Genomic DNA, 24,094 nt, shown 5'->3' with positions numbered 1-24,094 from the left:
AAAATAATATCAAAATTGAAATATGTTGCTCAAAATCGTACATTTGAGCAGCAAACTCAACTTTTGGACGCCATCTTTATTTTTCTAGCTCAACTGTCACAGAATGGAAAGCACAGGATTGTGGGATATCAAAGACAGCGAAGGATATATCTATGCTGCCTTCAAAAATCAATCTGAGGAAGGTATCTCATGAGACAGGAAGTGAAGCTAACATTGGATTCGGACATGCCTTGTGTGTAAGAGGAGGAAAAGGATGTGTAAGAGGTGGTGGATGAGGAGGAAGAGGATAAGAAAGGGCAAGGTGTGGACAGTGTTGTCAAGGCTGGATCCAGCACACATTTTGAATCAATGTAAAATGGTCAGCTGATTTATCTGAAAGATTGGTGAATACCATGAATGATAAAGGAATCAAGTGCATAAGATACATAGAATACAAGTGATTAAGTTGGTGTGGCTATGGAAGAGTTACGTTATCTTATGGAAAGATAAACTGTTTCTCTGAAAATAATGAGATGGAGAACCTTATGCACCAAATAAACAAAAGATTATTTGTTATTAACTAACATCAGCTATATTACATCTAATGTGAATTAGAAAATCACATACTGAATATCAGGGCTCCATTCTGGCACCATCACTCTTTTCTCTCTATTTGTTTCCTTTAGGTTCAATTCTAAGAAAGTTTGGAGTATCTTTCCACTTTTATGCAGATGACACTCAAATCTACTTGCCAATGAAAAGAAACAACCCTTCTGCTTTACATACTATTTTCCTGTCTCGACAAGTTTAAACTCTGGCTAGCCAATAACTTTTTAACTCTCAATGATTCCAAGACAGAGATTATTGTTTTTAGTCCATCTGATAAATTTGAGATTAATAATACCGCCCTGGGTAACCTGTCTGCTTTTAATTCTAACTGTGTACGAAATCTTGGTGTTCTCTGTAGATAACCGGCTAGCATTAGAAAAACATGTGGCCACTGTCGTTACTTCAAGCTTTTTTCAGCTTTGATTACTTGCTAAAATAAAGCATTTTTTATCTGAAAAGTCTCTTGAGATAGCTATCCATGCTTTTTTTCCACGTTGGTTGTGCTGGGTGACAATGCAGTGATGAGATGAGCCAGAATCTGTTTCAACAGCCTTGAACATGAAGCTCTGTGGGATGCTGAGCACAAAAGGTCAAAGCAGATTTAACCCCTGAAACACACAGTAGCCTACTGGTTTTCCTGAATGAACAAATCAGTTTATTGAATTTATGAACACTGTATCTATGTAACCTGCAGCTTTCTGGAGCAAAAGAGCACTTCCCTTTCGAAAGGAACTTCAACTCTGCGTTTACCACTTTGGGGAACCGATGTCTGAAAGCTAAGAATCAAACCACTCCAATAGCATTTGGCCGGTGATAGCCTATGACGTCATCATAGCGTGACCTGGAAGGAGTGCCTAGAGAATCAGTCAGTCAGTCAGTCACAAGAGACTTTTAAATTGAAAGGAACTTTTGCAAAGGAAGTTGTTTTAGCGCTGTGATGTTATGGATGTTATGGAAAATTCCCATAGCTGTAAAAAGGACAAATATAAGATCGCTTTCCTCAGTGGACATTCAAACAGTCTTTTATAATGGATATAATATTATGGACGTCGACTTGAAGAATGAATGTTATGCAATATATCAGACAGGTAATAGCCTACTCTCAGGCGATCTCTCTCTCTCTCTCTCTCTCTCTCTCTCTCTCTCTCTCTCTCTAATACTGTACAAAATTTAATTTCAGTTTCAATGAAGGTTCTCAACAGTCTCAAAGGCACAAAAACAAAACAAAACAAAACAAACAAACAAACAAAAAAAAAATATATATATATATATGAGCAATATCACACTCATAGTGGCCGAGTGCCATAGGTAATCACAGTGTGCTGATATACAGCAATATTGCACAGCTACGAGTGTGATATTGCTTACATACATATTACATATTTTTTTGTGCCTTTCCTCTTTCACATCCATGTTTCCTCTAGTGATCGAAACACTGCATCATGAAGCTTTATGGATCATTTGTTTCAAATCAGTGATTCGGAGCGTGTATCAAACTGTGAAAGTCACATGATTTCGCTGTCACCCCGACCTTTACCAAATGTGTAGACGTGTCTCTGACGCCCTTGAGTATGCAGGGCATCTGCATTCTAACTACATAGATGATTGGTTGATTCTGGCTCAATCAGAGCAGATGGCGGTTCAACATTGAGATGTTGTTCTCGCTCACATGAAAAGGTTGGGGTTGAGACTAAACGCGAAGAAAATGTGTTTTCTCCTGTTCAGAGGACCACTTATCTAGATGTGGTCTAGGACTCGAATGTCATGTGTGCTCGTCTGTCACCTGCTCACGTGGCATTGATTCTCTCAGCCCTCTCAGACATAAAGCTAGGCCAGTCATTCTGTCAAACAGTTTCAGAGACTGTTGTGTCTCATGGCAGCAGCGTCCAACGTGATACCTTTTGGCCTGCTGAACATGAGACCACTTCAGTGGTGGCTCAAAACCAAGGGGTTCTCGTCGAGGGGGAATCTTTTTCGTATGATCATGGTCACACGGCGATGCCTTCGTGTCCTAGTCATATGGAAGAAACCTTGGTTTCTGTCCCAGGGACCTGTGCTGGGGGCTCTCAGTCATCACGTCACACTAACGACAGATGCATCCCTCATAGGCTGGGGGTGATCATGAGTGGTCACTCGGCTCGAGGTCTATAGCAGGACAATCATCTCTCTTGGCACATAAATTGCCTGGAGATGTTGGCGGTGTTTCAAGCTCTGAAACACTTCCTTCTGGACTTCAGGGACCATCATGAGCTAGTTCAATCAGACAACACATCATTGGTCTCATATATAAATCACCAGGGTCTGAGATCATGCCCGTTATACAAACTGGCTTCAGATCCTCCTGTGGTCCCAAGGGAAACTGCTCTCTATGAGGCCAGTTTACATTCCGGGTTACTTCAGTGTGGAAGCAGACATCCTGTTGAGGCCCAGGGAATGGAGACTTCACCCCGAGGTGGTGAAGCTCCTTTGGGAGAACTTCGGCAAAGCCTAAGTGGACCTGTTATGGAAACTGTGGGCTTGGCCTCTAAGGGGGCCAGGCTCATAAGTTTAGGTCTCTCAATTGAGGTTGTTGAGACCATTCTCCAATCCAGAGCTCCCTCCACGAGGAAACCTTATACCATGAAGTGGAAATTATTCACTTCTTGGTGTGAAAATCAACAGTGGGATCCAGTTAACTGCCCCGTTGGCGTGGTGCTGGAGTTCCTGCAGGAAAGATTTTCTACAGGGTTATCCCCCTCCACACTGAAGGTGTACATGGCGGCCTTAGCTGCTTACCACGCTCCTTTAAGTGGTGTGTCTTTGGGGAGACACTCGCTTATATCTAGTTTCCTTTGTGGCACTTTGTGGCTTAGACCTGCAGTTCGCATGAGAGTACCGGTTTGGGATTTGGCCGTTGTAGTACAAGGCGTTTCTGTGGCCCCCTTCAAGCCTATCGAAGAAGTTCCCGAGAAATTTCTCACACAAAAAACAGTGCCTGGAAATTGTGCCCGGTATGGTCAAGGCTTTCTTGCATCCAAGACCAGGATACATTCCTAAGGTCCTCACTAATACTGTGAGACTTATTGTGCTGCAGGCCTTCTGTCCTCTCCATTTACTACGTCGGACTAGCAAAAGCTTAATCTGCTGTACCAGGTTTGGGCTTTGGATGCTTATGTCCACAGAGCTGCCATGTGGATAGAATCTGATCATCTAGCAAGTTGGTGGTTGAGGCCATCTCACTTGCTTATGAGTCAGCTGGTCAGCCTTCACCATTGGCTGCTCGAGCCCACTTTACCCTCACGGACGTCTGCCGGCCACACAAACATAATAAAACATAAATAATATCCAGGCCTGGTCCTCTCATGTCCTTCACCGTCGTCGCTCCTCCTTTAATGCTTCCGGAGCTCCTACATGAGGGACTCAGGTGGAGCTCATTATCTCTAGCGCCACCGGCCTCGCACCATTCCCTCACGGCTCTCGCCCACCCTGGTCGCCATAATCTCGTTCCCTATTCAGGGAACTAAGGTTACATACGTAACCGAGATGTTTTCTCCAATGAGGGGGAGAAGGAGGTGGGATGTGGGAGGATGAAATACAGTGCTTGTATTATTACACGGCTGTGAGTAATCAATGTATTGGAGAAAACGGCGGCCATAAATGTAAAGAAACAAAGTTGCTTATGGTATGTTCCTAACAAGCAACCAGATTTTTTAAAATAAGCCTGACCTGTGATTTTTTTTAACGCCACTTGCCAAAAAAGAAGCCCAAAGTCACATACTATAAGCAGACTTGGCAACTATGATCACCTGTGATCACTGCAAGATGCATACCGGTTAGAAATGTGTCCGAGGGTGGGCCGCCTTGCTCTGATGTCATGCCGACGTCTGTCAAAAACCTTTCGTGAGGGTGAGGCGGCCTCATCAGATTCTGCAGTCCAGTATGGCGCGGACACTGTGCCAAAACCAAGCGTCTGAATGACCGACCGACCGATCGAACGTCTATCGGAACGTTTTGAACTTTGAACATCTGAGTGGGTCGACCCACGTGACGTCCTGACGTGATGGGTTAGGGTTAGAGTTAGCACAATCCATTTTGATGAACCTGACGATTATGTTTCCTTAAACAAGGCCAGCTCCAGTCTCCGCCAAACCCACTCCGTTCCTCAAGCTCTTTAAGTTTCTCCTGAGCCCCCTTAATTATTTTTTTTGAGGGGGGGGGCTAATACCCCTGGGTGGGAAGAATGTGGGCGGGGTTTTTACGGACATTGACCTGCAATGGCCGCCTACGGACACTGACCCGTCATGGCAGCCCACGTCTCCAGACCCGCCGTGGCCATCCACGGCCCATGACCTTCTATGGCCGCCCTCGGCCTCTGACCCGCCATGGCTCATGGATCCACCCTGGAGACCTCCATTCCTCCATTTCCAGGGCGCCCACCCCCCCTCCCAGTTGTTCCATCTACGGCGCGAGGTCGTGCCTACCGGGGGAGGTAATGTCTCAGTTCCCTTGTCTCCTGGACACCATTTCCCATGATCCTCCTGTCTCCACACCTGCACTCACTTCCCTCGTCTTCTCCCCATCATGACGTATCACCTGCACCTGGACTCCTGGATCAGCACTGCCTTTATAATGGACTCTCTCCCTTCACTCCCTGTCCATTCTCTGCTGTGTTTAAGTTGTGTTTATGAACTACGTTGTATTATACTCCTAGATTATCATTAAACCCTATTGTTTGTGGATTTCCGTAATCGCCTCATCTCTCCTGCATGCACATCTGTTACACCTGCAGGAACTGAAATGTATAGCCATGCTTTACACACCTTTTTCACCAGTTACTTAAAAAAATTATTAGTTATAGTAGTTACTTCTCACAAATAGTAACTGAGTTAGTAACTAAGTTAGGCCTACTTCATTTCAAATAAATATTTGGAGACAGTTATGCATGCCTTTTATTTCCACATGGCTGGATTATTGTAATGCTCTTTATCTAGGCATAAGTGAATCCCTGGTTAGTCGTCTTCAGTATGTTCAAAATGCTGCAGCGAGAATCTTATCAAATACCAGAAATTGGATCATATAACACCTGTACTGATATCTCTTGGTTACCTTTAAAATACAGAATACAATACAAGGTGTTACTGTTTGTCTATAAAGCATTGCATGACCAGGTTCCAAAGTATTTAAAAGACCTGTTAATTCCCTACCAGTCTCAACGTCGGCTGCGCTCCTCTCAGAGTATGCTTTTAACCGTCCCTCGGTCTCAATTGAGGCGTAGTGGAGACCGCACTTTTTCCGTTGCGGCTCCTGCACTCTGGAATGTGCTTCCATTATCCATAAGATCCTCGTCAAGCATGGACTTTTTTAAAAAGAACTTGAAGACCTACTTATTTTATCAAGCTTTTGGAGTTTGATTAGGTCAAGTGTGAGCGACTGATGGCATGATTTTCTTGGTATTATGTTTGGTTGTTTTTTACTTTGAATTAATTTTATAATTATCTACTATTTATGGACAGCACTTTGGTCCATTATTATGTTTTTTAAAGTGCTTTACAAATAAAAATTGAGTTTAGTGTCATACACGAGCGCATGACACTTTTCCACTATGTTTAACCATCTCTGTCAGTCTGAAACTATGAAATAGAACTAAAAAAATACAATAAACCATACAGATAAAACCAAAACATATATTTGCACACTGATGTTTCCATAAGAAGCTAAAACTCAACATAAATGTTATAGTAATGCATAATACAGAATGAAGACAGCAAAAATCTGTGATGAAAGACTCCAATACACTGATGGATTTACCAAATGAAACTGAGCCAAATTCATATAATTTCAACATATTCATTCATTATTTTGTTTGTACTGTACATTACAGAGCCATTTCACAGGTTTGGACACTCCTCCATCTGTCTTAAATCATTTAGGAGATGAGACATTGAACACTTATGAATGTTAATAAAGAACATTTTTTGTAAGAATACATAAACCATAACTTCATTAAGTCTAAAATTTCAATATAAGCAGCATTATATTTCACTGCTCTTTAAAACTTTAGTGGCTCTGTCTTCATGGAAGATGCTCACACAAATGAAGTTAGTCTATGAAGTCCACATTTTGTGTCTCTAAGAAAAAATATATTTTTATATGACAAATGTATAACTTCTTTATGGAGAGAGAAGGATGTGGTTCTGAAATCCACAGCCGGGCAGAAACTCCTAAAAGACGCTGTCAAACAGCCGCATTGACCGCATGATATTCTCATCCTCAAATGAACAGAAAAGAAAGAAGAGTTATTGGCAAGAGTCACATTTTCCTGTGGGATATTACAGATTTAGTATTATTTAGCATAAAAAATTTATATATTTAAAACATAATAAAACATATTTAGCAAATAAACTGGGGAAGTTTTCCCGGAATAAGCTGTTAACCTCAGCTTTCAGTCCTCAAAACTGGGGGAATTTTTAGGGTATGTTATTAACAATTCTTTTGGTTTCATTTTCATTCTGTTCCCTGTTTCAGTTTGCTAGTTAGTTTCCATAGTTACTCATTAGTATTACACCTGTTCTTGGTTCCGTTGATTACTTTGTGTGTATTTTGTTCATGGTTCAGTGTTGTCTTGCCACAGTATACAGTTATAAGTACAAGAGAAGATGCCTGCTGTTTAATGAACTCAGGATTAATGTCATGCTGAGTTAAACCTGCTTTCTGCAATTCTCCCTTGAAATATTTCATCTCTGAATTAGTTTGTTTTGCATTCAGATAACAGCAATGAATGATAGAGATTCACCTTCTGACATGACTCAATAAACTCCTCGATGGTGACCACTCCATCACGGTTTCTGTCCATTTTCTGGAAGAAAAATGATCAAGTTCAGGATGCATTCTTCAAGCCTTGAAGTCTTACATTTACCTTCATGCTTTTAGCACAAAAGCGTTTCATCAAAGTCATAATCTTACAATTGCTTTATTTACTCTTAGAAGAAAAGGTTCTATATAGCTTCTTCTTTTCTTTTTTTTTTCTTTTTTTTTTACATTTTATGAATTCAACAGCTTGTAAACGTACTTTATCACCAGAAAGAATTGAAATAACCTGTTAAACACAGGTCTATAGGAGGAATAGAATATAATCGTTCTTTAAAATTGAATCAAGGTTTATATAGATATCAGAGTTATGTTCAGTTTTCCTGTGTTTTGTTCATGCCTCCTTTGTTCTAGTTTTCAACCACTATATGTATCTCTTTCCAATAATTGTAGCTAACATGAAGCTCATTTTCCAGCGTTCTGTACTTTTGGCAAACAAAAATGTTTGGGTGCAAGAAAAGTAGAGACACGGGATGGTGAAGCACAGAGTGTCAAGCTGTTCTCAGATTAGAGAAATGGTGAAATGCAATGATGTATTGCTTCAGTTCAGAAGGGTTTGGAAGGGTTAGGTGAAAACAATTCATGAAATCCATTTATTGAATCAATAAATCTGTAACGCGTTGCTTGCGTAGGAACACACAACAAAGATAAAGATAAAATAAGTCTTTACTAGGAAATCCAACGGGAGATACAGGTACAGGCAGGAACGCAACGCAACACAAAAGCATATGAGACCAGACAATGAACTGAGGGAAGACAGAAACTTAAATACACAGATGATTAACTAAAATGACATACAGCTGTGAAAACGGAACAAAGGAGCACATGTGATGGATGAAAACCAAAACAAACTGAATGTGACAGAGACCGTGACAAAATCAATAAATTATTATGATTTATTTTATTTTAATAAATTGAAAGCAATATGCACTCAAATGTTATTGCAAGATAACTTTTTTTGTTTAGTTTTGTTTTGCAGTTAGTGTGTGAATGATCTTGCCACTGGAAAATATTTGCACCTTTTGCAGCTTCCCAGCTAACAAAAATATGTTCTATGAATGTTTTGATACAATTAAGGAAACATTCCATTGTATCATTCTTCAAACATTGAACGTTACTTTTGAATGTTTTCTGAATGTTCTGAAACAAGTAACATTTAAAAAATGTTAGACAAGTATCCAACTAAAAAGTTTCCAAAAAATGTTCCATGAACGATGTATAAATAACATTTCTGTGCTTATGTTTTGAGAACATTATTTAAGACCAAATAACTGGGAACGCACTTTCTATTAACGTTACTGGAAGAACGTTCGTTCATAACTTTCAGAGAACATTGCCAGAACGTTCTGAGAATGTTCCCCGTTAGCTGGGTTATTGGTGAAAAGTCTAGGATGTTAATTGAAAGAACTGAAATGAAGTTCCTGTGTGTTTGAGTTCACCTGAAAGAAGCGATCCACATGTTCTCTGGGAATATCGTCCTGAATGGGTGGAGACACGTACTTCCCCATCATTTCATAAATCGACTTCATGATATTCAACATCTCCTGAGAGACCGAAACCACATGCACACACTAATACTTTTACACCAATGCGATATATTCATGTGAATGCTGCTGAGCCCATCAACAAACCTCTTTTGTGATGAATCCATCTTTATCATGGTCATAGAAATGAAATGCCCAGTTTAGCCGGTCATACATTGAGCCCCTGAGGATGAGTGACAGTCCAGCAACAAACTCCTGTAAAATGAACAAATACAACAGAAGACAAAAAATAAATCTGTAAAATAAATAAAGTCTCTGCTGATGATCTGAATCAAGTGTGAAGACAAACAGGACCAGGACTGAAAACAAAAGAAATCCTGGCTCTCAAATGCTCACATTATCATGTCAGTTCCTCAAACAAAAGGCTAGAGCTTACCTGAAAACTCAAACAGCCATTCTTGTTAGTGTCAAATGCCTCGAATAGGAAATGTGCATAATTGCTTGAATCTAAGAGAGAGAGAGAGAGAGAGAGAGAGAAAGGAATATGAATTTTAAAAAAAATAATCTGTTTTCTATCACAAGACTATCATTTGGGTCCAAGCAGTTTGGGAAAAGGAAGGAAATTACCAAAACTGGCAAGGCTGAAAAAAAAAAAAAAAAAAAAAAAAAAAATTCTAGTTAAATCCATCACCCTAATTTCTAATTCAGTGAAGCTTTGCAACCACAGCGACGTCAACAAGTCTCAAGTATGACAAGTTATTAGAAGAATTTTAATTTGCCAAATCACTTAATAGATATAGGCCACAGAAGTTCACTTATGAACCCAAATCTTCTGAACAATTTGACAGAAGAATTTTATAGGGGACCATAAAATCAGTTTCTAAATCTCTTTTTTATACAAACCCGATTCCAAAAAAAGTTGGGACACTGTACAAATTGTGAATAAAAACGGTTTCAAAATTCAATATTTTATTCAGAATACAACATAGATGACAACATAGATCAAATGTTTAAACTGATATAATGCATGGCATCAACACATCTCAAAAAAGTTGGGACAAGGCCATGTTTACCACTGTGTGGCATCCCCTCTTCTTTTTATAACAGTCTGCAAACGTCTGGGGACTGAGGAGACAAGTTGCTCAAGTTTAGGAATAGGAATGTTGTCCCATTCTTGTCTAATACAGGCTTCTAGTTGCTCAACTGTCTTAGGTCTTCTTTGTCGCATCTTCCTCTTTATGATGCGCCAAATGTTTTCTATGGGTGAAAGATCTGGACTGCAGGCTGCCCATTTCAGTACCCGGATCCTTCTTCTACGCAGCCATGATGTTGTAATTGATGCAGTATGTGGTCTGGCATTGTCATGTTGGAAAATACAAGGTCTTCCCTGAAAGAGACGATGTCATGGCATACATTTATTTGTTATTTCTTAGCACCATCTTGTGGCAGTTTGGTGTAACAACAAAGAAAATTGATGACTGTGAGCTGTTTTCTTAGTGGTTGGTTTAGGTCATGTGACTCTTGGGTTAGAGGTTAACCAGGAAATAGTCGCAGTGTTCCAGATTCTTTCCATGCGGTTGGCTCTCTGTTTCCTTTACGTTTTGTGCCTTTGCCTGTAAGTTGTTACCTTTCTTTTAATATGTGTATATATTTGTAATTAATAAGTTTGAGTTTAAATTGAACTATTCTCTAACGATGGTAATTCACGAACAACAATAATACTAAGCGAAGTTGAATGCAGCCAGTTGTGCGTTCAGAGAACATTGTAAATGCTGTAAATTCATTCATGTTTATTCGTGAACATTCTGTAACAAGACATTTGTAATCTTTGTATGTTTCAGTTTTACAAAAAAGAGAAAGAAGAGGAAAGAACATAACAGTAAAAACCCTCAACTTTACTCCCGCGTCTGACCTTTTCTGACTCCTGTTAGCTATCTGTCAGTTTTGCGTAGATGAAACACGCATCTGGGACAGAATAGTAAAAAGGCATCCGTACAGAGGGCACAACATTTCAAGGAAAGCAAGCTCTAATTCCATTATTCTTCGTTGAAAATCACATCTTGCACTCCTAGACAGAATCAGCAATACATGATGGCGGAGAAAGTTACGGAGATTGAGGAAGCTACAGAGCAAAGCCAAGCATTAGAAACAAGATCTATAGCCTCTGCTTCGACTAATAGATCTAGAAGCTCATCAGCTAGCATTTCTGCTGCCAAGCCTCGTGCCAAGTTGGAAGCTACACGGGCCAAGGCTGAATTCCTTAAAAAAGAATCTGAGATCTTGATTGAAAAGGCTCAATTGAAAGTGACGGAGGCTCGCATGGAAGCATCTCTATCAGCGCTAAAGCATGAGAGTGAGGTGGCAGCAGCCCTCGCTGAGACAAAGGTGCTGGAGGCAGCAGCAGAAAGTGAGCTCGGAGAAAAGATTTCTGATGTGAGAGAGATTTCTGATCGCACTCGTGATTACGTCATGCATCAGTCTCAACTTGAGTTATCACCACCTGTTGGAGACGAACCATACCAATCACCTCTAGAGCCCATTGTTCATGTGTTGAAGCCTGAAACACCCCAAAGACAGCAGCGCTTTACTGCTTGGGATGTAAGTGATTCCTACAATAAACCTGATACTGAGAGTATAACGCAGCAGCCTCAGAGGTCATTGCAAACTCCTAGCCATAAATTCCAAGCACTGCCATTCACCTCCTCACCATGTAAGACAACACCACAGCCATCATTCAACAATGACGCTAATGTGAGTGAGATCGCCAGATACTTAGCGCGCAGAGAGCTTATTAACTCGGGTCTCTTCAAGTTTGATGATCGTCCTGAGAATTATTGGGCGTGGAAGTCATCTTTTGCCAACGCAATTGAAGGTTTGCACCTGTCAGCCACTGAACAGTTAGACCTTCTCTCGAAATGGCTGGGAGAACAGTCTTCGCATTATGTACGAAGGATCAGAGCTGTGCATACAGGTAATCCAGACACAGGCTTAAGAAAGGCTTGGGAGCGCTTGGAAGATTGCTATGGCTCTTCAGAGATTATTGAGAAATCCCTCTTTGACAGGATCGACAGCTTTCCAAAGATCAGCAACAAGGATGCCAAAAAGCTTAGAGAGCTCGGAGATCTTTTACAGGAAGTGGAGTCTGCGAAACACGAAGGCTACCTACCCGGACTTACTTATCTTGACACCGCACAAGGTGTATCCCCCATCGTAGATAAGTTACCTTACAGTCTTCAAGAGAAGTGGATGGCTCAAGGTTCTCAGTACAAAACTGTACATCAAGTTGCCTTTCCTCCATTCTCATTCTTTTGTGATTTCATATGCAGAGAGGCTCGAACACGCAACGATCCGAGTTTTGCTCTGGCTTCTGGAATCAATAGTGTGTTGAAAATGGAGCAGCCAGTCAAGAGGCAAGTGAAAGGTCCAGTCTATTCTCACAAGACAGAAGTTTCATCAGGTACTGCGAGTCAGACAAGCAGCTCAAACTGTGAGTTGGATGATGTGGATAAGACTTGCCCAATTCATAAAAAGCCCCACCCTCTCAAACGTTGCAGAGGTTTTAGGAGCAAACCTTTAGATGAGCGCAAGACTTTCCTAAAGGAGAAAGGGGTTTGTTACAGGTGCTGTGCTACTACCACTCATCTGGCTAGGGACTGTAAAGTAGCTATTAAATGTAAGGAATGTAGCAGTGATGCTCATGTTGCAGCACTTCACCCAGGACCGCTGCCTTTAACTTTATCTGAGCATGGCGGGGAGGGAGAAATAGACAGACCTCAACCTGTTGTCACTTCCAAATGTACGGAGGTTTGTGGCTATGGCAAAAATTCAAGGTCCTGCTCTAAGATTTGCTTGGCTAAGGTTTACCCAGCAGGCCGCCCAGAAGAAGTGATCAAGCTTTATGTGATCTTGGACGACCACAGCAATAGATCGCTCGCTAGAACCAAGTTCTTCGATTTGTTGCATGTCAAAGGAGAGAGCTCTACATACACTTTACGTACCTGTGCAGGTGTGACAGAGATGGCAGGGAGGAGAGCCACAGGATGGAGCGACAAAGGTGAAATTGCCAACTTTGATCGAATGCAATAATATGCCGGATGACAGGGCAGAGATACCGACTCCTGACGCAGCACGCTGGCACACTCACCTAAAGCCCATTGCTCATTGCATTCCTCCTTTGGATCCAGAAGCCCAAATTCTTCTTCTTTTGGGTCGTGACATCCTTCAGGTTCATAAAGTACGGGAGCAGCGTAATGGACCTAATAATGCACCCTATGCGCAAAGACTAGACCTAGGCTGGGTCATAGTAGGAGACGTCTGCTTAGGATCTGTACACAGGTCTGCAGCACTTAGTACTTACCGCACCCATGTACTTGATAATGGACGTCCTTCTCTACTCCCTCCATGTCCTAACAAGCTTAGCGTCAAGGAGAAGTTTGACATCAAGCCTCTGCCTGAGGTATCTTTGGCACGTGACACCTTCATCTTTGATGACTACGTAATAGGGGATACCATCTTCGAGAGGTCAAAGGATGATAACAAAGTCAGATTGTCCATTGAAGACAGGCGCTTTCTTGACATCATGGATAGCGAGATGTTCATGGATGAGAGCAATAGCTGGGTCGCACCACTCCCATTCAGAACACCTCGCCAACGACTCCCTAATAATAGAGACCAGGCATTAACACGCCTATCCTCTCTTCTGCGCACACTGGAAAAAAAGCCTGAGATGAAGTCTCATTTTGTTGCCTTCATGCAGAACATCTTTGATCGTGACCATGCCGAGGTAGCCCCTCCTCTTCAAGAAGGCCAGGAATGTTGGTATTTACCTATCTTTGGGGTGTACCACCCACAGAAGCCTGGTCAGATCAGAGTTGTCTTCGACTCTAGTGCGCAAAAACAGGGCATCTCCTTGAACGATGTTCTTCTCTCTGGCCCAGACTTAAATAATAGCCTCTTAGGAGTCTTATTGCGTTTCAGAAGGGAGCTGGTAGCTGTAACTGCGGACATCGAGCAGATGTTTCACAGCTTCATTGTGAAAAAGGAAGATAGAGACTTCCTTCGTTTCCTTTGGTTCAAGGAAAATGACACCAGCAAAGAGATCATCGAATATCGAATGAGGGTGCACGTTTTCGGAAATAGTCCATCTCCTGCTGTAGCCATTTACGGTCTTCGACGAGCAGCGGCTTATGATGTGAAGGAGTATGGTTCAGACGCCAAACATTTTGTAGAGAGAGAATTCTATGTCGATGATGGACTTTTGTCAACACCCGCAGCTGCGGAAGCAATCGACCTGTTGACAAGAACAAAGGAGATGCTGGCCACTTCGAATTTGAGACTGCATAAGTTCGCTTCTAATAGCAAGGAAGTAATTCCCAATCGAAGATCATGCAAAGGGACTTAAGGATCTCAACTTGGAAGACGACCCAACTCCTATCCAACGTAGTCTCGGACTTAGTTGGGATGTGAAGAGAGACATATTCACCTTTCATGTAACAGACATCAAGAAGCCCTTTACTCGCAGAGGGATACTTGCTACTGTCAACAGTCTCTTCGACCCACTTGGGTTCGTTGCCCCTATCATCATTGAAGGGAAATTCCTATTACGAGAACTCTCAGGTGAGGCTTTTGACTGGGACTCTCCTCTCCCTGAAGATAAGGAAGAAGCATGGAATGCATGGAGGAAATCCCTAGGAGATCTCAAACTGCTGGAGATTCCCAGACCGTATGTACATACTAGCCTCTCTACAGCTCTGAGAAAGGAACTTCATATTTTCTCAGATGCTTCTGTCAGAGCGATTGCAGCAGTAGCATATCTTCGTGTAATTGATGAAGAAGGAGCATGTCACACTGGGTTTGTCCTAGGGAAGGCGAAGTTGGCTCCACAAGTTGCTCATACAATTCCCAGACTGGAATTAGGAGCTGCGGTTCTAGCTGCAGAGTTAGCAGAGATAATCATAAATGAGCTGGACTTCTCTTTAAATGCTGTGGAGTTTTACACGGATAGCAGAGTTGTCCTGGGATACATATATAACCAGACAAGACGCTTCTACATATATGTAGCCAACAGAGTGCAACGTATCCGCAAAGTGTCAAGCCCAACACAATGGCACTATATCTCTACAAAGCATAACCCTGGAGACCATGCCACCCGCTCTGTTTCAGCAGCACTGTTGAGCACAACTACCTGGCTTACAGGACCCACCTTCCTGTTGCAAGTGCATCAGAATCTGCCACTGGAGGAGGAATTCGACCTCATCAGGCCAGAGTTGGATGTGGACGTCCGTCCTCTTGTTACTACCCTATCTACTGATGATTCTCATCTTGAATGTCAACGATTCGAGCGATTCTCTTCTTGGAGATCATTAGTCAGAGCCATAGCTTCTCTCATACATGTTGCTCAGACTTACAAGTCGTCTGATGATACAGAAAGAACCTGCAGATCATGGCATTATTGTGCTAAGCCTCGTACAGCGAAGGAGTTGCTGCAAGCAGAGGAAGTCATAATCAAGAGTGTGCAGAGGAAAGCTTACCAAGAAGAGCTTACCTGCATTACCAAAGGAAATGACATTCCCAGGTACAGTGCTCTGAGAAAACTGAACCCTTAAATAGATAGCAGAGGCCTTCTCAGGATAGGAGGTCGGCTGAAGAATGCAATTCTGGATCTCAAAGAGAAGTTTCCTTTGATCATTCCAGGACGCAGTCATGCTGCAAAACTTCTGGTGGAGCTTTACCATGATCGAGTCAAGCATCAGGGTCGTGTATTCACTGAATCCGCTATCCGCAATGCAGGGTATTGGATCGTTGGAGTCAAGAAACTTATCAACAGCATTCTACACAAGTGTGTCATGTGTAACAAGCTTCGTGGGAAGGTAACTGAGCAGAAGATGGCGGACTTACCCGTCGATCGTCTGAGCACTGAACCCCCTTTCACCTATGTTGGGCTTGATGTTTTTGGACCCTGGACAGTAGTCGCGAGACGCACACGAGGAGGACAGGCACAAAGCAAAAGATGGGCTGTTCTTTTCACTTGTATGAGTACTCGTGCCATACACATCGAGTTGATTGATTGCATGGATTCATCCACCTTTATAAATGCCTTGAGAAGGTTTTTTGCTCTGCGAGGGCCTGCAAAACAAATTCGTTCGGACTGTGGGACCAATTTTGTAGGTGCCTGTAAGGAGCTGGAAATTGTGCTAACCGATTCTCAACAGCCTAGTGTGAAGAGGTATCTGGGTGGAGAAGGTTGTTCATGGGTCTTCAATCCACCTCACGCATCCCACATGGGAGGAGCCTGGGAGCGGATGATAGGAGTCTCCAGGCGCATACTGGATTCCATGCTCCAGCAAATCAGTCCTTCCTGCTTGACACATGAAGTGTTGTCTACTCTGATGGCAGAGGTTGTAGGAATTGTCAATTCAAGACCTCTTGTTCCTATTTCTTTAGACCCAGACTCACCTTTCTTGTTGACGCCAGCCATGCTCCTAACTCAAAAGGGTCATTCAGTCCTCTCACCTCCAGGTGACTTCAAGGAAACCAATCTCCACAGACAGCAATGGAGACGGGTACAGCATCTTGCCAACAATTTCTGGAGTAGATGGAGGCGTGAATACCTCACAACGCTTCAAAGCCGAAGCAAATGGCAAAGGGAACGACGAAATCTAAGAGAAGGCGATGTGGTCCTTCTTAAGGATGCTCAAGCCAAGCGCAATGAATGGCCTATGGCTCTTGTAACAAAGATTTTCACCAGCAGTGATGGAAAAGTGAGAACAGTTGAACTAAGAGTTGCAAGGAATGGGACAATCAAGACATTCCTCAGACCTATATCAGAAACAGAGGACTGATATTTTGTGAGGTTTATATGAACATTCCCTTTATCTCAATTGGTTATATAGTGGTATCGAAACAATACCAGGCGGGGAGTGTCATGGCATACATTTATTTGTTATTTCTTAGCACCATCTTGTGGCAGTTTGGTGTAACAACAAAGAAAATTGATGACTGTGAGCTGTTTTCTTAGTGGTTGGTTTAGGTCATGTGACTCTTGGGTTAGAGGTTAACCAGGAAATAGTCGCAGTGTTCCAGATTCTTTCCGTGCGGTTGGCTCTCTGTTTCCTTTACGTTTTGTGCCTTGGAAAGGCTTTGCCTGTAAGTTGTTACCTTTCTTTTAATATGTGTATATATTTGTAATTAATAAGTTTGAGTTTAAATTGAACTATTCTCTAACGATGGTAATTCACGAACAACAATAATACTAAGCGAAGTTGAATGCAGCCAGTTGTGCGTTCAGAGAACATTGTAAATGCTGTAAATTCATTCATGTTTATTCGTGAACATTCTGTAACAAGACATTTGTAATCTTTGTATGTTTCAGTTTTACAAAAAAGAGAAAGAAGAGGAAAGAACATAACAGTAAAAACCCTCAACTTTACTCCCGCGTCTGACCTTTTCTGACTCCTGTTAGCTATCTGTCAGTTTTGCGTAGATGAAACACGCATCTGGGACAGAATAGACGACGTCTGGATGGGAGCATATGTTGTTCTAGAACTTGGATTTACCTTTCAGTATTGATGGTGCCTTTCCAGATGTGTAAGCTGCCCATGCCACACGCACTCATGCAACCCCATACCATCAGAGATGCAGGCTTCTGAACTGAGCGCTGATAACAACTTGGGTTGTCCTTGTCCTCTTTAGTCCGGATGACATGGCATCCCAGTTTTCCAAAAAGAAATTCAAATTTTGATTCGTCTGACCACAGAACAGTTTTCCACTTTGCCACAGTCCATTTTAAATGAGCCTTGGCCCAAAGAAAACGCCTGCGCTTCTGGATCATGTTTAGATATGGCTTCTTTTTTGACCTATAGAGTTTTAGCCGGCAACGGCGAATGACACGGTGGATTGTGTTCACCGACAATGTTTTCTGGAAGTATTCCTGAGCCCATGTTGTGATTTCCATTACAGCAGCATTCCTGTATGTGATGCAGTGCCGTCTAAGGGCCGAAGATCACGGGCATCCAGTATGGTTTTCCGGGCTTGACCCTTACGCACAGAGATTGTTCCAGATTCTCTGAATCTTTGGATGATATTATGCACTGTAGATGATGATAACTTCAAACTCTTTGCAATTTTTCTCAGAGAAACTCCTTTCTGATATTGCTCCACTATTTTTGGCCGCAGCATTGGGGGAATTGGTGATCCTCTGCCCATCTTGACTTCTGAGAGACACTGCCACTCTGAGAGGCTCTTTTTATACCCAATCATGTTGCCAATTGACCTAATAAGTTGCAAATTGGTCCTCCAGCTGTTCCTTATATGTACATTTAACTTTTCCGGCCTCTTATTGCTACCTGTCCCAACTTTTTTGGAATGTGTAGCTCTCATGAAATCCAAAATGAGCCAATATTTGGCATGACATTTCAAAATGTCTCCCTTTCAAGATTTGATATGTTATCTATATTCTATTGTGAATAAAACATAAGTTTATTAGATTTGTAAATTATTGCATTCCTATTTATTCACAATTTGTACAGTGTCCCAACTTTTTTGAAATCGGGTTTGTGATTAATTGAAATAAAAAATATTAACACTATATTATTAAAAATATGAATATATAGTGATATAATTGGAAGGTATGTTGGAGTAATGCTGTCTGACCTCCCTGTGGGAAGAACTGAGAGTAAATGAGTTTAAACACGTCCTCATCCACCACTCCACTGGGACATTCCTGAAACACACAACGAACACAGAAATCCTTCAACATAATACAATATATAATGAATTAAACGTCATTCTGGGAAAAATTCAAAATGTAGACCATTCGTAGACCAATTATTTGTGCCACATGATGGTGATACGCCCAGCTCATCTACTGGCGTTCCACCTTATGTTATTTTAGTAGAGGAACATTTACATTTTTGAAGGCCCTGTAGAGGAACTGCAGCTCTCTCTTGCTGAATTTGGTCTGTTCCTCTAGTATTTGCAGACCTTCAGGTCGATGGCAAACGAAGGAAATTTGAAACTCTTCCTCACTGCTCTCTGTAAGAGAAACAACATCTCATTAAACAGAAATAAATGGATGTTAATTTTCTCATCTGTTTTAGAGAAAATGTTATGAAGAAAGTTAATGGTGACAATTGGTTAATCCGAGGTGAAGTAAAGTTTCTTATAGTCTAGTACATAACACTTAAGTAACAAATCAAACTTTCTTTCAAAGTATGCAATATTTGCTGCAAATTAATTAACATATAAAACATAACTACAGTAATCATTTTAGACTCTGATGCCACACTTCCCACTGCCAGCTGGTGGCGCTATGACTGTGAATCACAATAGCAGCATTCATGTGTTCAGCCCTCATCAGCAAACAAACGACACCAACTGGCTCTAAATCAGACAATGCACTTAGAAGATATGAGACTCCAGTTTCCATTTTTGTCATTAATTTAATCCCTCGCCATAGCAATACCGTTGAAGATATCAAAAATCTGCATCTTCAGTGTTTCTGGATCATCTTTACCAAGTTTAATGATAATTGCATGAATCTCTTTGGAGAAATAAAAGAAAACAGCATGCAATTTTCACATTTAATTCTAAATTGGCCGGCTTCCTGTTGTTCAGAACTGACTGTAATTCTGAAAATTGTCAAGCTTGATGAAAACAATGTAAAGTTGAGCTCAAAAGTTTACAAACCCCTTGCACAATCTGCAAAAATGTTTATAATTTTAACAAAATAAGAAGGATCATGAAAATTGCATGTTAATGCAAGACTATTTAAGATGTGAAGAATCCTTTGGCAGTTTTACATCAGCCGTGTCTTGATATTATTCTGACCAAGTTTGAAGTGATTTAGGTAAATATAAGAGAACGATTTCAAACCCTCTTATAAGTGACACGCATTACCTGCTGCTGGTTGGTGGCGTTATGATTGTGAACCAGAATAGCCACATTCATGTGATCAGCAAACATACAACAACACATCTAAATCTGAAAATGCACTATAATGAGACTCTTCCAGTTTCCCATTTTTGTCATTAATTTCATCCCTCGCCATGGCAACACCATTGAATTCATCAAAAATCTATTCACAATTTAGCATCTTCAATGTCTTGGGATCATCTTTACCAAGTTTGGTGAGAATTGCATGAATATTAAAAAACACAAAGTCTGCTTTTTTTTTTAAAGAATCCAAAAATGGTCCAACTTGATGAAAACAATATATGTACCAAGTTTGGTGACTGTAGCCTCAAAAACACCTGTGGCAACACTATTCAAGATATCAAGAATCCTTTGGCGGTTTTACATCATTCATGTCTTGACATTATTCTGACCAAGTTTGAAGTGATTTGGGTAAATATAAGAGGATTTCAAGGCCTCTCTGCTGCCAGTTGGTGGTTCTGTGACTGTGACACATCCAATAGTCACATCCATGTGATCAGTCCATGTGGCCAAACGTACAGCTCAAGTTTGATCTAAATCACTCAGTGCATGCAGAATTATGAGAAACACCCCATTTTGTTTATGCCATGGCAAAACGTTCAGTGCTTAGGCTCTAATAAATAAACTTTTATGTTTCAGTTGACTTATTATTATCATCAGCGTTGAAAAGTTTTTGCTTTGCTTCATATTTTTGCAGAAAAAAATTATACATTGACATTGACACATTTTTTTCAGGATTGGATGAATAAAAATTTCTAAAGAACAGAATTTATTTAAAATTGAAATAATTTGTAACATTAAAAATGTTTTTACTGTCATGTTTGATCAGTTTAATGCGTCCTTGATGAATAATTTATTTATTTATTTTTTTAAATCTTACTGACCCCAATCATTTGAATGGTAGTGTATCACAGTTTCCACATAAATCTGAAGCAGAAACTGTTTTCAACACTGATAATAGTCATAAATGTTTCTTGAGCATCAAATCATCATATCAGAATGATTTCTGAAGGATCATGTGACACTGAAGACTGGAGTAATGATGCTGTAAATTCAGCTTTGATCACAGGAATAAATTACACTTTACTATATATTCACAGAGAAAATGGCTATATCAAATGAATGCAGCCTTGGTGAGCAGAACAGACTCTTAAAAGCATTAAAAAATAGTAATTATTCCAAACTTTTGGCCTGTGATGTACAGAGAACAAACATAGGCTTAAAACTTTTGTGCATTTATAAAGCAAATTATTTAATATCTTAGGATTTATTTCCAAAAGAACCACACTGATATGTGAAAAACATGATTAATATCAGAGCTGGAGCACAGTGGACTGCACGACATTCATGGGGATGTGGCTCGAGATGGCCTGGGTCGTGTCCCGTTCCCATTATCCCTACTTTCCACTGTCCTCTCTAGATACATTAAAAGCACGTCAGACACTCACCTCCTTTACGGAACCAGCAGTACAGCGGGAAGAAGGACAGCAGCATCAAGACATAGAGTCCACCCGTTTCATCAGCTGGCAGCAGTTGTTTTAGGAATCCGTGTGCCTGTGACATGCTGCCTTACTATAAGTGTGTGTTTATGTGTGTGTGTGTGAGGTTTGAGCGACCTCCCCTCCACAAACACACCCACACTCTGACCGCTTTCCATCGCTCTTTCATGACAGTTTACGGAGAAACAAAAGCCTGCATAAGTAATTCATTGGCTTGTTTTGGAATGGCTTGTTTTCACAGTCACACTGGATGACAAAATACACTGGCCATGTGGGCAGTTATTGTAGGCTCTTTTTCTCCTTCTGATTATGTGTAAACACGGTCTAGATCCACTGGGAAATCCTCAAAACCAGCAGCAGGCAACAAAATAAGTCTTTTTATGGTACTTTGTATGAATATTTTCTAAGAAAAATGAACAAAAATCAATGAAAAGAACCCAATAAAACAGTGTTCAGTGTGATTCTGCGGCCTTAACAATATCAACAATAACATTTTCATCTACAACATTGACCAAAGGCTGTGTGTTTTTCTACAACACAAACAAAAGTAGACAAATGAACACACACCAATTCAGAAAATCAACATAAATACAGCTCTATTGTGTTCATAGTGTGTGTGTGTGTGTGTGTGTGTTTGTGACCACATTCACACAGCAGCAGAATACACTTGTCAGTCATGTATTACAGTTTTTTTCCATTGCTAACAAGCGTTTAGCAATACATAAAGTACTTTTTCTAAACTCTTAACACAGCAACACACAAACATCACACAAACATCACACTGTTAGCCAAATAGTTCATTTTCTGCCCAAAACCATATTTTGTTATATAAACACAAACTCCACATTTCAAAATGCTAAAAGGCTTTTTCAAAACAAACTAACTCTATCAAAACACAGCTAACCTGATTCAAATCGAGTCGTTCTGTCAAAACACAGCACTAGTTTTCTATCCAACATGAACATAGTCAATCAAAGCAATGACTGTCAAAATACTAAAAGTTGATGGCATTATGAAAACTGCATTACTGTCATGTTTCAGTTCAACTGAAGAAAATATGAAATCCATTGTTTTGATAATTCAGTTTCCTTTTACTACAGTAATAGTATAATGCATGTAAGCCTTTCTTCATGTTTGGTTGAGTGTTGAATGTTCTTGCCAACAGAAGAGAGTCATTATTTTATAGAATGTGCAGTAGAAAAAGAGAAGAAGAGGAAAGTAGCAGAATTGCTCAGGGCAGACACTGGTCAGATGAGTCCGCTATGCTGAACTTCAGTGACCCCTTGGTTGAAATCTCTTTCTGGGGTGGGTGTGTGGTGTTGATGTTGCCCATAGACGATGGGATGGTGTCCACTTGGTATAGTGCCCTACGCAGTCCACATATTCTGCATATATGGAACAATGGTAGTGGAAACATTGTAGTAAAAGCTTTACATGAAGCTTTTACTGAAATGAAAACATGAAATTGCTGCCATTGATCAACAACAAATCCAACATACATGGCCTTTGGTTACTGTTGAAGCTTTTTTCCACCACAGAATAATAAAAAGTATAAAAGGTAATTGTGACTTTTTATCTCACAATTCTATTTATTTATTTATTATTTTGCAATTGTGAGTTTACATCTTCTGACTTTTTTTGTGAGATATAAACTATAGGAATTGAGTTTAAAAAGTCAGAAATGTGAGATAAAAAGACATAATTACCTTTTTTATTTTCTACGCATGGCAGAAATAAGCTTTCATAGGTTCCACGTGTAAGTGAAAAAAACAGAGATGCTCAATCCAGCACACGTTCTTCCTCCTCTCCTCTACCTCTTCTTCTCACTTGTCCTGATCCAACTTCTCCTCTCCTCCTTCATCTATTCCTCTCCCTCACCCAGATATTATTTTCTTATTTTCTTCATCCACACTGAACAAATCCGATTCAAAGAGTCTTATTTTACTGTGTATGTCCATGTAATGGAAAGAAGTTCAACCCCTGACTATTCCTCCAACTGAGACTGGAATCTGCTATTTCTCAATATTTCAGTGATCTGCTAATTAAAAATGCTTATCAATTGTTTCAGTATTTGTTTTATATATTTTTTCAATACTTTTGAGCTGCTGTTGTGCAAAAGTAAAGGTTTTATCCTATATTTAAAGACTGGAACATTAGGTCTTCATTTCTGACTTGCTGTGTTTAAGCATTTACAAATAAGATGAGAAAGATCCATGATTTTGGTATGGGGTGAGCTTATATGAAAAGAAAATTTAAGCATTTAAGAAATGTGTTAACTGACTGCATTTAGTGTGAAAACGACATGAATTGTGTTAATGGTATGGCCACAACTCACAACAGACGGATGTTCTGCTAAATGTGATTAGAGTTATGAAAATGTGACTACAGAATGGACAAGTATGTTAGCAACTGAAAAAATCTAACACACACAAATGAAATACAGTATGAACTAAAATGTGCTTTAAATATACTATCTCTGTATTTTAAAAAAATATTTAGATACCACTTACAGTTCATTTGAACCCATAATGTACTACAAGAGGTAGCTAAATACATTTTTTTAAATACAGAGATAGTATATTAAAAGCACATTTTAGCTCATATTTCAACTTAATCACACGGACAAAGGTGAATGACCCCTGGTGGCCGCTCTTAAAGAAGAGTTTTTAGTATATTAAGTACAAAATTAGTGAAGTGTACTTTTTTTTCACCCGGACTGCAGAAGATGAACTTGCCCAAAACGGT

General features: G+C 40.4%; 1 protein-coding gene across 1 annotated transcript; it reads right to left on the bottom strand.

The window, feature by feature from the left end:
- Positions 1-6,788: 6,788 nt before the first annotated feature.
- Positions 6,789-21,413, bottom strand: LOC137019880 (A-type potassium channel modulatory protein KCNIP2). The gene is made up of 8 exons (XM_067385026.1): positions 21,299-21,413; positions 18,826-18,950; positions 18,570-18,639; positions 9,355-9,425; positions 9,066-9,173; positions 8,874-8,978; positions 7,361-7,423; positions 6,789-6,836 (listed from the first exon to the last, which is right to left on the bottom strand). The coding sequence occupies exons 1-8, from the start codon at positions 21,411-21,413 to the stop codon at positions 6,789-6,791; spliced, it is 705 nt and encodes a 234-aa protein (XP_067241127.1).
- Between the last annotated feature and the right edge of the window lie 2,681 nt (positions 21,414-24,094).

This window comes from Chanodichthys erythropterus, chromosome 5 (genome assembly GCF_024489055.1).
Source record: "Chanodichthys erythropterus isolate Z2021 chromosome 5, ASM2448905v1, whole genome shotgun sequence".
NCBI classification, from domain to species: domain Eukaryota; kingdom Metazoa; phylum Chordata; class Actinopteri; order Cypriniformes; family Xenocyprididae; genus Chanodichthys; species Chanodichthys erythropterus.
The sequence above is the reverse complement of the archived record's forward strand: the minus strand, read 5'-3'. Positions and strand labels throughout refer to the sequence as shown.

What these genes read in the sequence shown, in the direction of transcription:
- LOC137019880 (XM_067385026.1), bottom strand. Translation starts at nt 21,413, where the DNA reads ATGTCACAGGCACACGGATTCCTAAAACAACTGCTGCCAGCTGATGAA. An exon ending in ATGGCTGTTTGAGTTTTCAG is followed by an intron (nt 9,174 to 9,354) that starts GTAAGCTCTAGC and finishes TTCATTTTACAG; the next exon opens with GAGTTTGTTGCTGGACTGTC. An exon ending in ATGGATTCATCACAAAAGAG is followed by an intron (nt 8,979 to 9,065) that starts GTTTGTTGATGG and finishes TCGGTCTCTCAG; the next exon opens with GAGATGTTGAATATCATGAA.